The sequence below is a fragment of the Myotis lucifugus genome, unplaced genomic scaffold (genome assembly GCF_000147115.1).
Source record: "Myotis lucifugus unplaced genomic scaffold, Myoluc2.0 scaffold_59, whole genome shotgun sequence".
Classification (NCBI taxonomy): Eukaryota; Metazoa; Chordata; class Mammalia; order Chiroptera; family Vespertilionidae; genus Myotis; species Myotis lucifugus.
The window spans coordinates 1500468-1514042 of NW_005871107.1; the positions used below are offsets into that span (position 1 = coordinate 1500468).

General features: G+C 35.6%; 1 protein-coding gene across 2 annotated transcripts in view; it reads left to right on the forward strand.

The window, feature by feature from the left end:
• Positions 1-13575, forward strand: part of ADGRB3 (adhesion G protein-coupled receptor B3) — a 677464-nt gene that overhangs the window by 624849 nt on the left and 39040 nt on the right. For both annotated transcript variants that reach the window (XM_006089322.2, XM_006089323.3), the window contains 3 exons: positions 1865-1950; positions 8025-8123; positions 8442-8613. In XM_006089322.2, coding sequence (XP_006089384.1) covers positions 1865-1950; positions 8025-8123; positions 8442-8613 — 357 coding nt within the window. The remainder of the gene's footprint in view (positions 1-1864; positions 1951-8024; positions 8124-8441; positions 8614-13575) is intronic.

The following is a 13575-nucleotide window of genomic DNA, read 5'->3' on the forward strand; positions in this document are numbered from 1 at the left end:
CAGCCTCCCTGGCCTCTACCTACTAGATACCAATAGTACCGACCCCCAGTTGAACAATCAGAAATATTCATTTCAACCAGACATTTCCCAATATTTCTGGGGGTAAAAACCACCCCTACTTGAGAACCCCTGCCATATATTGTGCATGAGGATTTAAAATTTTTCTCTTTGGAATTACAAAATAATTCCTATACGTGTTTAATTATAGGAACATGAAAAATTCCTACCAATTTGCCTTTCTCTCTCTCTGAATTTATTGATTACAAATCTTTCTTGTCCAATAAGTCTTTGGAAAATCTAAGAGAGTAAAGAAATGGTCTGAATTAAATACAAAGGTTCATATGCTATGCAGTTAGATCCCTTTGGTTTATTGAACAACTCATTCAATAAATTGGAAGCTAGCAACATCTTTCTTAATAACTCTATGTGACTTTTTCTTCCTTTAAAGTTTGCTCTCCACTAAGCTATAACAGAAACTATTAGCAGAAACTATTAATATTTCACAAGAGAAACAAAATCTAGGCATGGGTGTTAAAGAAGAGCATAGGGAACTGAAACTGTTAGATACATTTTTGTCTGATGCATTGAATTTTTATTTAATCACTGGAATTATATCCCTAAATTACTAGGTTAATATATGCATGACCTTAAAATGAAGAAACAAAGGGAAAGACCAAATTGTGGGTTTTGGGGTGGTGATGAATCTCCCCATGATTAAATTGGAAATTAATAGAATCCATGAAATACACTTTTTCTCTTAGTTCAGATAATGAGAAGATCAGACCCTTGATTAAATGGTATCTTGTCAGGAAGTTATGAGAGTGACACTTCCTAAGTCCTTCCTAACAGGTGCTTTGGATCTTTCCTACACCAGCAGTTGAACAGATTTCAACTTTATATTTCATTTGGCCAAAGTGTATTGAAGGAAGTAGAATTTCTGTGTGTTTTTTTTCTTAACTAGTCATCCCGCTTGTGAAAAACTAGTTTCAATATAGTCTTCACCTATTTGCACCAAAATTCTGTTGATGGTGGAGAGTAAGGGGTAGGAAGGCAAAAAGAGGAAGTGTTTTTCCTTGATTATCTTGGTTTCAGAGCGGGGCTGGATTCCTTGATCAGGAAGGGAGTAGGTTAGAGAAGCTTGGGTGTGCCTCCTGAGGAGCGGCTACAAATAGACCACAGCTGTCTCAGCAGCTTTTTACTATTTTGCTTAAGAGAGAAACGTGTGTGTGATTTCATTTCACCTGTATTTAAATCCCTTTAAGTGAGAGTCAGAGTCTTAGAAATGCTGAGAAGTGTTGAATAAGGCACATTATGGGAAGTGGTATTAGCATCCATCTTTTAAAGGATCCTGGTGAGTTGAACAGGCTTCCTCCTTTGTCTTGAAAAGCACTGTGCACCAAAATGCTGCCCACCCCACAGGAGAAGTAGGAAATTAGGCATTCTGTTCTCCCTGCTGGGGGCAATGACAAGTCCTTAGCACCTTTGGCAGCCTCACACTGTGAGACTCGAAATCTTTTGACTCTCAGGCATAGGGTAAAACTCATTTAGCCAATTGACTTTATTCAGGGGTGACTCAGAAAGAAGAATGCCAGGTTGGCATAGTATGGCACCAATGAAAAGTTAGGCAATTGAATGTTCATGTACTCAGTGTTAACTACAAAACAGGGAAATAAAATGTACCTACTGTACTTTAAAACTTGAGAGTAACACACCACTGTTATATTGTTCCATATTCCTTTATACACTTATGCATATTGGAGAAGGGCTTCCTAGTGTGAGTCGTTAAAGGAGGGTTTTCAGGAGAAACAGGGACCCGATTCCCTTCATTATCATTGAAAGGTCAACCTTTGTTTCTGTTTGACAGGTCAACATGGTGATTGGCATTTTGGTATTTAATAAACTTGTTTCCAGAGATGGGATCCTAGATAAAAAGCTCAAACACAGAGCCGGGTAAGCTGCAATTGGTGGATTTTGAAGGTTCTTTACCAGTGAATCCCATACCCCGATTCCAGATCATCAACTGCATTTGACTGTGCCTTGAATTTTGTTCTTGATGAACAAATCTGTCTTGGTAGATCCTGCCATGCAAGTTTCCAATGTGCTGTTCTTAAGTAATGTAGCCAAAATCTAAAAATTAAAAAGACCATTAAGGAAATCTGGGTTTGTGTACATAGCCTGTGTGTAAGATAAGAAGATTATCTAGACTTAAAATACTTGTCCTTACGTGAGGACAAGCCACCTGGTTTTGGTCACAAGGGACAGGAGGGTAGACTGAACATAATGTCAGTATGAGACACAATGCAATTGGGACAAGCAAACCTTAGCAGGGTGAAATAGTGCATTTTCTTTGATTAATTATATATATCAGAAAATTTTTTGAAATAACCATTTATGAAACATTCTCATTCTATATGACATTTTGATGATAACTTCCTGGAAAGAGACTTGTAATTTTCACTTGCACATTTTAACCATTTATAAAATTTAGAAAAGCATTTTATTGTTATTGTAATATCACCATATCTAATAACAATGACATTTTATAAACAGATTGATAGAAGCTTTTTAAGGTTATAGTATAAATGCATCATAAAAATTTGTAAAAGCCTAAATGAAGTATGAATGACTCTAAATTTCCTTTTGTATCTTTTATAGTTTATAGCTTTCTCTTTGCTGTTTATACCTTTATTCAAAATTTACCCTACAATTGTTCTGATTTCTTTAATAATTCATGATATTATTTAATAGTCATAGTATTTGATGAACAACTGGTGAGAATTTTAGGTCCTTTGTGTTTTTACAATCTATGTAATGATTTATAAGACAGTTCAGGCATTTTCCCTCTAGTAAAAGAATAGGTTTAATGGTTTTCAGTATAAAAATTTGATATCAGAACTGCAGTGGTGTAATAAAAACACCATTAGAGATTCCTTTCTGAGGGGGAATCACTTCCCTCTTAGAGACGTTTTGTTCACTTCAGACGAGTCTCCATGGCATCTTTAAATAGGCAGACTTGAACTTGTACAGACACTGAGCTTTCTATACTATTTGAACTTGGAGCTTTCACATTATTACTCTTGTTAGTCTGTCACATATGGTTGGAATTGGAGCAATTGCATCTCCAGTTATTTCTGTCTAGATTAATGATGTAAGAACAAATCAATCATACTGAATACTGGGTATAGGAACTCAGTTCTGCCACTACTGGTATAAACTTGTATAATTTTTTTTTTAATTGTGGGGGTAGGGAAGTTAGTGATTAGGATAAAGCTTTGAAGTAAAAAAAACAACAACCATGTTCAGTACCTAGCTCTAGCTCTGCAATCTACTAGTTGTGTGTCTTTGGGCATGTTACTTACTACTCTTTCTGCCACAGTCTTCTCATCTATAAAGTGGCTCTTGCCTCATAATAGAGCATATGAATATAATGTGTATAAAGCATTCATTAGAGTATCTAGCAAATAGGAAGCTCTCTCTCAACAAATGGTAGCTATTGCTATGACAAATGACATGAGGACGCCAAGCTGGACAGGTTGTTTTCAAAAATCTGAGTTATATCAGTCACACTTCCATGATTCCACCATTCATGATATTGAGGCCAGAAAAAGAGATAAAGGTGGAAGAGGACATACAGGGATAAATAGTGATGGAAAAAATAAAATAATAAACCAAACAAACAAAAGAAAAAGATGAGATCATTAGGATGAGTATAATGGTAAGAATATATTAAATTTCAGTCAGTATTTTCCTCATTTAATTACTTTATATGCAATATCTGGTTTGATTCACATAGCTCTTTGTAAGGGATAACATAGGTTTAGGAGAAATGACAACATTGTCACATCACAAACTTAGAAATTAGCCATTTCGATCTATATATTAACCTTAAAATTTCCATCTCAAAACATATGATAAGAAGTTACATCTGTTTCCCTGATAAAACTGAGTCAAGCAGTGTTTTTCTGGTGCAAAGGCCACTGCTGGAGAAATAGAAATGGTATTAAAAGCAGAATATTACTTACTGTCCACAGCAGAAAAAACAATTAACAAATTAATGACTTCAGGTTTAAAATTGTTTTCATCTGTAATATGAAATGCTGTTTTAGCTTAAGAATACATAGATTGACAGTTGTTCTCTATTCCAAAGTGTGATTGAAAGAACTGTTTAGAACATAGGAGTATTTGAAGCTAATTTTACTTCACAGAGAAAGCTCTGAGGGCAATAATAAAGACTTCGATTAAGAACAAATAATCAGAATTAACTAAAGAAACATTGAGCAGGAAGCTAATTGATTAACTTAACAATTGATCTTCCTAATTGTAAATATTGACCATTTTGGGTTGTTTGAAAATACATATATATTAAGCATTTATTTTGAATCAATTTCTCCTACCATTTTTTTCTATTTCTTTGTCCCCTTCTCTTTATGATCAGTTATTAGAAACCACCAAGAATATAGTTTATGTTCAGTGAGTCTTTAAAACAGTCCTAGCTGGTTTTGCTCAGTGGATAGAGCATCAGCCTGCAGACTGAAGGGTCCCGGGTTTGATTCTGGTCAAGGGCACATGCCTGAATTGTGGGCTCAATCCCCAGTAGGGGGTGTACAGGAGGCAGCCTATTGATGATTCTCATCATTGATGTTTCTATCTCTCCCTCTCCCTTCCTCTCTGAAATTAATAAAAATATATTTTAAAAAAGTAAAAATAAATAAAACATGAGTGAATGACTATGTAATAAATAATACAATAGCTTACAAGTTTTATAATATCCAAATTATATTAAATGTTTCTAATACATAAAATATATTTACCAAGGGTATTTATTTCAAATATCAACACATCTTATATAAAATAATAAATAGAAATAATGAAAGCAAGATAAAATATAAAATGACAGGTATCTTTTCAGAACCCCTCAAACAGAATACTTCATTTTTTCTTTTTCTTTTTTTCTTTTCTTTTCTTTTTTCTTTTTTTTTTTTTTTGCTGCAGTGTGACTTCCTTATCTACTATGTACTTTAAACTGCTTTACTTACCTACCTGAAATTAAGGGGACTACTGTACCAGGACCTCATACAAATCTCATAGGACTTTTCCAAAGAGCAGAAGCATATTTCCTTCCAGGGAACTTTTTATAGTCTTAATAAACCAATCAGATAAAAATTTTTTCTAAGGTAAAGAAATTTGCATAAGGGACTAGAACTTGTAGACTTCAAGATGCCCCTGGACTAGACAGAACAACCCGAGAGAGCAGTGCAATGATTGTGTTCAGACTCTGGTGCTTGAGTAGATACTGGTTTTACCTGAACTTACGGGAAATTCAGTTGTTCTTTTAATTGTCTGCACTTTTGTTTGATAAATGCATAATTTCCCTTATAACAAAGAAATGAGATTTTATTTTTCATTGCAGCAACTCAATTTAGCATCTAGACTATGTGTTCTTCATAACACATTAATCTCCATAGCGGCTATGCAAACTAGGAAAAAACATTAGATCTCTCTGGGAAATCTATCTGTCTTCATCTCCATTCATATCTAATAATAGTGTTCTAAAGGTGTCCAACCAGTTAATGTCAAGCATAGTTTCAACGGTTAGCTCTGACTAAGGAAAGTGTGTGTAGACCTTTTAGCCAGTCTCAAATAAAGAGAAATGAGTATTTCAAATACTTGTCTTAAAATACATTTTTAGAAAAGACCATACTTATTCAAATTCCCTTTTTATCAGGGCTAAAATACTTATACTGTTTACTGAAATTATTTTTAGTAATCTTAAATTTTCAATCTTAGTTCAGAGTGTAGAGGCATGGCATCCTTAAAGTTGAGAACGATAGCCATGATCATGTTTGAAGCACAAACACCAAATAGCCTATCTTCTGTGATAAAGAAAACAATAAATGACTAAGGCATGCCTTTTAATATTAATCTAGTGGGATGTAACAAGATTGAAGACCCTCAAATAAATAGGGCAGTGGTTTTTATCCTTTTTTTATAATTTGCTTTTTTATTTTATTTTTAATTCTTTATTGTTTAAAGTATTACATATGTCCCCTTCCCCCCCTTTGTCTTCTCCCAGCCTGCCCCCACCCCCTAGCCCATATCTTCACCCCTGCATTGTCTGTGTCCATTGGTTATACTTACATGCATACAAGTTCTTTGGTTGATCTCTTACCCCCAGCCATCCCCCACCCAATCTCCCCTGCTTTCCTTCTGAAGTGTGAGGTTTTTATTCTTATTTGTTCATCAGAATAATCTGTGCAACTTTAAAAAATGCTGATACTGTCCTGGCCAGGTGACTCAGTTAGTTGGAGCATCATCCTGTACACCAAAAAGGTTGTAGGTTTGATTCCCGGTTAGGGTAAATACCTAGGTTGCAGGTTCACTGATCGATGTTTCTCTCCTTCCTTTCCTCCCTCCCTCCTTCTCCCTCTCCTTCAAATCAATAAACATATCCTGGGGTGAGTGAGGATTAAGAAAAAAAATATTTTTAATTTAAAAAAAGACTGATGCCTGGGTCCCATTAGAGTTTTGGAGTTGGTTACATACATATAATATTCAGCCACTATGGAGAATACTGATGTAGGTACTCGTTTGGGAGTAATTTCAAACATATTGGCATACCCATTGAGACATTCATGAACCACAGTGGAAAGACTATTGGTTACCTATTATTTTGAACACTTTAAAGAGATGTGGCTAGTACAGATGTTCTGGGTTGAATCAGTAAAGGGAATGATTTAGTAGTATATTCCCCACCCCCACATCTAATTCTGAAAGCTTTGGTTTTTCTCATGGGGTCTAAAGATCAATCTACTTACTTAATAGCTTTCAGATTTATTATCCCATGTAAGCACTGTTCACAAATGAATGCATTTCTTTAAAAGATACCAGACAATCTGAATTATGAGCCTCTTAGGATTTTTCTCTGTTCTGCCTTTATTGTACACATAGTAATGTAAGTCCACTATAATATTATTAAGAAGAAAAACCTACTGGGCAAACTTATATTTTAGACATAAACACCACATGGCAATGGATAAGAGATATATACCACAGAAAATTATTTCAAGGTATTTTGAATTTTGATTCAAGAAATATCTTTTTGGTTTTTTCCTGAGAGGAATATGTTCTAATAAACCAGTCATTTTTCAAGGACTCTTTTCTAAAGCAAAATATGTATAAAGTTTTTCTATGTAGTGTGACTTTCTTCTGTGACATAGTAGATTGAACTTGAATTATCTGAATCCAAATTTACCTGCAAAATTTTCTAGACTAGAAGAGACCATACAAATGCTATTAGATGGTGCCTATGACAAAATGTTCAGAAAGGGTATTTTGAACTTAAAGAATATTTTTAATATTATGTTCAATGTGTGTTATTAGAGCAGAAAGCTATCACCCTTTTTATGATCAACTAATATGTCATCAAATTTCATCAGCCCCTATATTCAGCCCCTCTATCCTAAAGTATAGACAATACATTGATGCTATAAGACATTTCAAAATATAAATATTTTGAGACAAAGGCTATGCTTTCCACACATGATTAAAGACCTAAAATAAATATCTTCCTATATTGGTCTTCTGAGATACATATTTATATATCAAAAGCTTTTCATTGATATTATGTGCCTTTTGCAAATGACAGTGAAAATATTTGAAGCTGGGAGTCCTTACTTGTTTACCAGGGGTCTGAATAAAGGGTTTCCACTGTATGTCTATACGAACATATACTTATGTTTAACTCAATGTATTGGGCAACTTTGGTCTGTAGACACAAGAGCCATTTATGGTGTAAATGATGGAAATGTGCTTCGCATGCAACAAAGGCCCAAAATATTAAAAGGTAAATGTTACAAAAATAATGTGTAGTGTAAATGCACCTTTAAAACAACCTAGAACATTCATTCTTGATAAATATACTTTTCTGCATGAAATCGTATTTAAAAGCTAACTTACAGCAGCAACAATTTTTTGGTGACAATTCAATATTTTGTTCTTTTTGTGGGTGTTCTGTTTGTTTGCAGTCAGATGAGTGAGCCTCATAGCGGTTTGACGCTCAAATGTGCCAAGTGTGGAGTAGTTTCAACAACAGCTTTGTCAGCCACCACCGCCAGTAACGCCATGTTAGTCCCAATCATTTACATCTTCTTGTTACAAATCTTTTACAGTGCATGTGAGAAAATGCTATGATGGAAAAAAAAATCTTTGCTAATATTAGTGCTAAGAGCATACTTAAATATTTATAATTGGCAACTGCCTTTATAACTATTGTGGGATTGTCTATAAAAAAATAAATAAAACTATCAAATGTTTATCTGCTTTGTGGTTTCCAAGTTAATGGCCTTGGTGCCACATAAAAGAATGCTTTGCGGAATGGGGGTTTGGTTATTGCCTGTGACGTGACCTGCAGCTGTGTGATGCGGCTTTCTCTGTCTCAACAGGGCGTCTCTCTGGAGCTCCTGTGTGGTGTTGCCCCTGCTGGCTCTGACGTGGATGTCTGCAGTTCTGGCCATGACGGACAAGCGCTCCATATTGTTCCAAATACTTTTTGCCGTATTTGATTCCTTGCAAGGCTTTGTGATCGTCATGGTCCACTGTATTCTTCGGAGAGAGGTGAGAAATGTAATTCTTGTGAGAGAGATAAATGATGCTTAAAAGAGTATTTTCCTTGTTGACAAACTTATTTTATTTATTTACTTATTTTAAGGTATATTTTTATTGATTTCAGAGTGGAAGGGAGAGGGAGAGAGAGATGGAAACATCAGTGATGAGAGAGAATCATTAATCAGCTGCCTCCTACATGCCCCACACTGGGGACTGAACCCGCAACCCAGGCATGTGCCCTGACCAGGAATGGAACCATGACCTCGCAGTTCATAGGTCGACGCTCAACCACTGAGCCACGCTGGCTAGGCAACATCTTTTATTTTAGTATCTTGATCTTCAGATTAAAGCTCGTCTTCTCTAAAGACAATCATTTGGGAGTCAAAGCCAAAAGTGAAGTTTTGATGCAAAGTTCAAGAGGGCTCCTTGGACTCTGAGAATGATGGGTTGAAACAGATGTGACTATGCAAGGGAAACACAGCCAGAGCTGCCAAGAACCAGCGAAGGTAGATGCCAGAGAAGCTGTGATGGAGTCATAGGTATAGATAAGTCTGTTAGAAAAACTGGTGGATATGAGAGTACGGTGTCCTATTTGTAAAAGGTATAGTTTGTAAACATAATGCATTAATATTTCTTCAACCCATTCCCTAACTTGTGCATCTATATACAGCATATCCCCAGTCCTCATACTTAACTAATTCATTTTTAGATGGAAATGTTAAATATTAGTGAACAGTTCTTCGGTTTCTATACTAAGTTGAGGATAAGGTTACTAAAGATGAATGATTTTGATGTGGATGCTTATACTCAGAAAATACAAAAAAAAAGTGCAGTTATTGTAGGCAGTTATTGTTCCCAAGAATTGTAGATCAATAATTATAGCATTTCTCCAGGATGTGATTGAGGTTATTGTGAGGGAAAGAAGTGGTCCTTCAAAGTTGAGACACTAACTTGCACCAAAACCATCCAGAACAGTGATAGATTTCAGCCTTGAGTTGTTGAGGGATAAAATATTATTTTCCAACCAGTGCAAAAAATATCCCAAGTGCTTGCAAGCATTGACACAGTATTTACAAGGTTTATGAGTCAGTGTAGCATCTACTCTGGGGATTGTGGCAGCTAACACACACAATGACACAGTGCCATGCTAATAATTTTGAGAAAATAGCCTACGCTGTCATTTTGCATTATCTATCTTGTTTGAAAATTTTATTATGATGTGCACATCGCCCAAAGGCACATGTGTATATGAGTGTACACCATGCAGTTTTTACAGTGATGTGTGAAGATAATCAGAGGCTTTTACCTCATTTACCAGATGGGGAGAACAATATCTGAACTACTTTTAGTACGATATAGATGTCAGCAATAAACCCAAATGTGTATTCTAAGAACATTATATGATGAAAAACAATGAAAACAGAAAAATGGTGACTTCACATGGCAAAAGGAAGGTATTTAAAAAGTTGATTTAGTTCACAGTTGCCAAGCTTTCCTATTCCCTCACCACAAATTTCTACCTAGAATATCAGCATTAAAAATCTTCCAAGTATCAAATTCTTTATGGACAAAGTTAAGTAAAATTTAAAAGGAAATTGAGCCTGGCCAGTGTGGTAAGTGGTTGAGCATTGACCCATGCAACAAGAGGTCACCATGTTTCTATCTTTCTCTCCCTCTCCCTTCCTCTCTCTCTAAAAAAATCATTGAAAACATATTTTTTAAAGTTTTTAAAAAATAAAAGGAAATTGAATAATTTAGGGCTCTGTTGTTCTCCAATTATAACTGACATACGGGTCCTTTGTATTAATATTATCTCTAATATGTTTATGTAACAAAATTGTTCTGAGTAGACACATGATTTGCATGTTTGACGATTAAGGATGAACAATATGGGTTTTAAGTAAGATACATGATATTTCTACGTGCAATTTTCAGAAGATATTAATACTTTAGGTGTTAAAGAGGAAAAAGGTGTCCCATCTCTAAGTCAGTCTCTCTTTTTCTTCAGAAATAAGCTTTCTAGATAGCCTTAGGCTATTATCAAAATATTAGGTTTTAAAGTGACAGATATTTTGATGGCTTATTAACAAATTTTTGCTGCTTACATGAAGAAAAGTATTTGGCACAAAAATTCATTTTCATCAACTTTTTTATACTTGCTAATTGGACTAATAACTGTGAAAACATGATTTAAGGATAATTAAATTAAGTCATATAAAAATGCTTCTGCTAAAGTAGGTGTCTGTAAATACTTTTTCCATATTAATAGGGAATAAAAATGTGGTTATTGGCCCCGTTGTCGCATTTACAATAATTAGTTCAAATTGAATAATTTTATAGCTGCTAAATTAATAGCAGAGTGTCATAACTTGCTTTCATTCCAACATGAAATAAATAATTGCATATCCAATAATCTCACATTGACCCTAAAAGTGTCCTGTAACATTCCTGTAAATACACAGGGTAGATGTCAGTGATAGGGCAAGTCTCTTTCAGAATTCCTCAGAGGAAGTAGTTACTGAAAAACCAAATGGATCTCACTCTTTAGATTCTGTCAGTTCCAAGGACGTCATCATGACAAGACCTCATTGGGTTCACAGAAATCTTATGACCTTCTGAAGGTATTTGGCCTGACACTAGCAATGGGTCTATCTCATATCCCCCGTGATTACACTGCCCTAACACTAACCTCAGCCTAGGAGAATCAAAGCATCTTCCCACCTCCTCAGTGTTGCCTGTGAACAAAGCAGTTCACAAAATACACCAAAGCAAGTGGACCAAATACATACCTTCCTATAACATATTGAGTAATGACTCCTATCTGTTAATGTTCCTCATAATCCTATAGAAGACCCTGGGCATACAGTACTGTCTCTACTGCTTTTTTTACTTTAAAATTTTTTTCTTTATAGTAATTCAAGATAATTTGTATGGCCTTAAAAGTGTATAAGCAATATAAAAAATATTTTCTCAACTTGGAGAGTGAGTAACATATATGCACATTTCTATGTAGCTTTGACACACACTAACATAATTTGGTTGTTGTTAGTCTTTAGTGGTTGTTCCAATAAGAATTCAAAAGGTTTTACCCATATTTACTTTTGCAATCTTCCTGTGAAGGAGGTGGGTGTACACAGGGGAGGAATATAGCCTTGCAGTTTAAGAAGGAGAAAAGAAATGAAATACTATAACTGTGCCATTTCAGATGTCATGTGGATGGGGCTTAATTTATTTTAAAAGTGCCTTTGCTTTTAGTGGGCCCAATTTTATAACCAAAATTATTTCAAGTCAGGAGGGAAGGCAGGAATCACTCTGGGACTGTGAACTCAATTATATTCCACTTTTTTAAAAAAGCAAATTGAGTATTTGCATAAAAACTTGTGTGACCTCCAGAGCTGACATCTTAATAATTACATTTCATAAAATTTGTATACTTGAAAATACAGTTTCTTCTTCTGGAACACCTTTCTCTTTTATTTTATGTATTTGTTTGTTTTTAATCCTCACCCAAGGGTATGCTGTACTGATTTCAGAGAGGGGAGAAGGGGGAGAGAGAGGAAAAAGAAACATTGATGTGAGAGAGAGATCCATCTGTTGTACCCTGACCAGAAACCGAATGCTCCAACCAACTGAGCCACGCCAGCCAAGGCAGCACCTCTCCTTTTAAATTGCTTTGGTAGATGCCTCTGACAAAGAGAAAACAAAGAGGCAACAAGAATTTTTTTAAAAAATTAAACCATCTGATTTATCACAACACATTACTTTCAGTAACGAAGCCTAGACCTCAGGCTAATTCTTATGTTACCTAATGAGACAGAATCTAATAGAACAAATACAGATGCTTTCCTTTATTGATCAGTCATTTCTTGATTAGAGTTCATTTGCATTAAGCATATAAGGACACTTACTATTTACTATTCTCCACATTGCTATGGAAATGCAAACTACACAAGAGTTAGGAAATCTTTGAACTAGTTACTGTTGCTAGGAAACCACTTTCTAGGTGCCTGCACATTCTTCTCATCTGTCCTGTCTCTGGCTGCGCCTGGCTTTAAGACAATCTTACAGCTCAGTGTGTGTGTGTGCGTATGTGTGTGTGTGGGGCGGGGGGGGGGCGTGGAGTAGGGGGGATATAACAGGACTGTGATACAAAATAAACTATATTAAACCCTTTCCCTAAATGGAAGGGAAAAAGCAAAGTGCTTAAGTGGATAATTTTGTTGTATCGGTCTTTGGGGATCCTGTGGCTGTTGTGTAGCATCAGTAGCAGGGCCAAGCTCCTGTTGCTCCTCCCTCAGCACTGGCAAGAGGTCCAGGCTGCACAAGATGAGGCCCCCGTCTTCATCCAAACCCATGAAACAACTTGTAGCAAATGCTTAAAATAAACATGAACAGATCTTCCTTCTTTCTCTCTTTCTCCCACTTGCCTCTACCCTTTTTCCCCCCAAAATTCCCAGTTAGCCTTTTATTTCCCTACAGATAAATAAAATAATTTACAAATACATGACAAGTGAATTATAAAACAGACGAGCATCCTTGCCTGTCTTATTTAAAATCAATATTTTCCCCAAATAAAACATTTAAAAAAAAAAGTAAATGAAGCCAGTAGTGGTGAAATAATTAGATAGCAATTTTAAAGGAGGTTGTATTGCAAAACACTGTAGTTCAGTTGGAGAAACTGTAGGAATGTCCAAGCCTGACTATTTATTTACATAGGGATGACTCTGCAATGGGAGGGATTACCCTTTAATGAGGGGTGGGCAGGGCTTTCTGTGGGTCTTTGAAGATGAGGGCATAGTTGATAGGAGACTTCAAAATATAATGGGTCCTGAGGGGATGTGGGGGGGGGCGGTGGTTGGGGATGTTGTTGGAAGATTAAGGAAGTTGAAGTTTCAACTAGAGGAAGATGAAGAGTGGTTATTGGACATATGGTTTCCATAGAATGGAGTTTATGGTGAATAGTTGATTCTT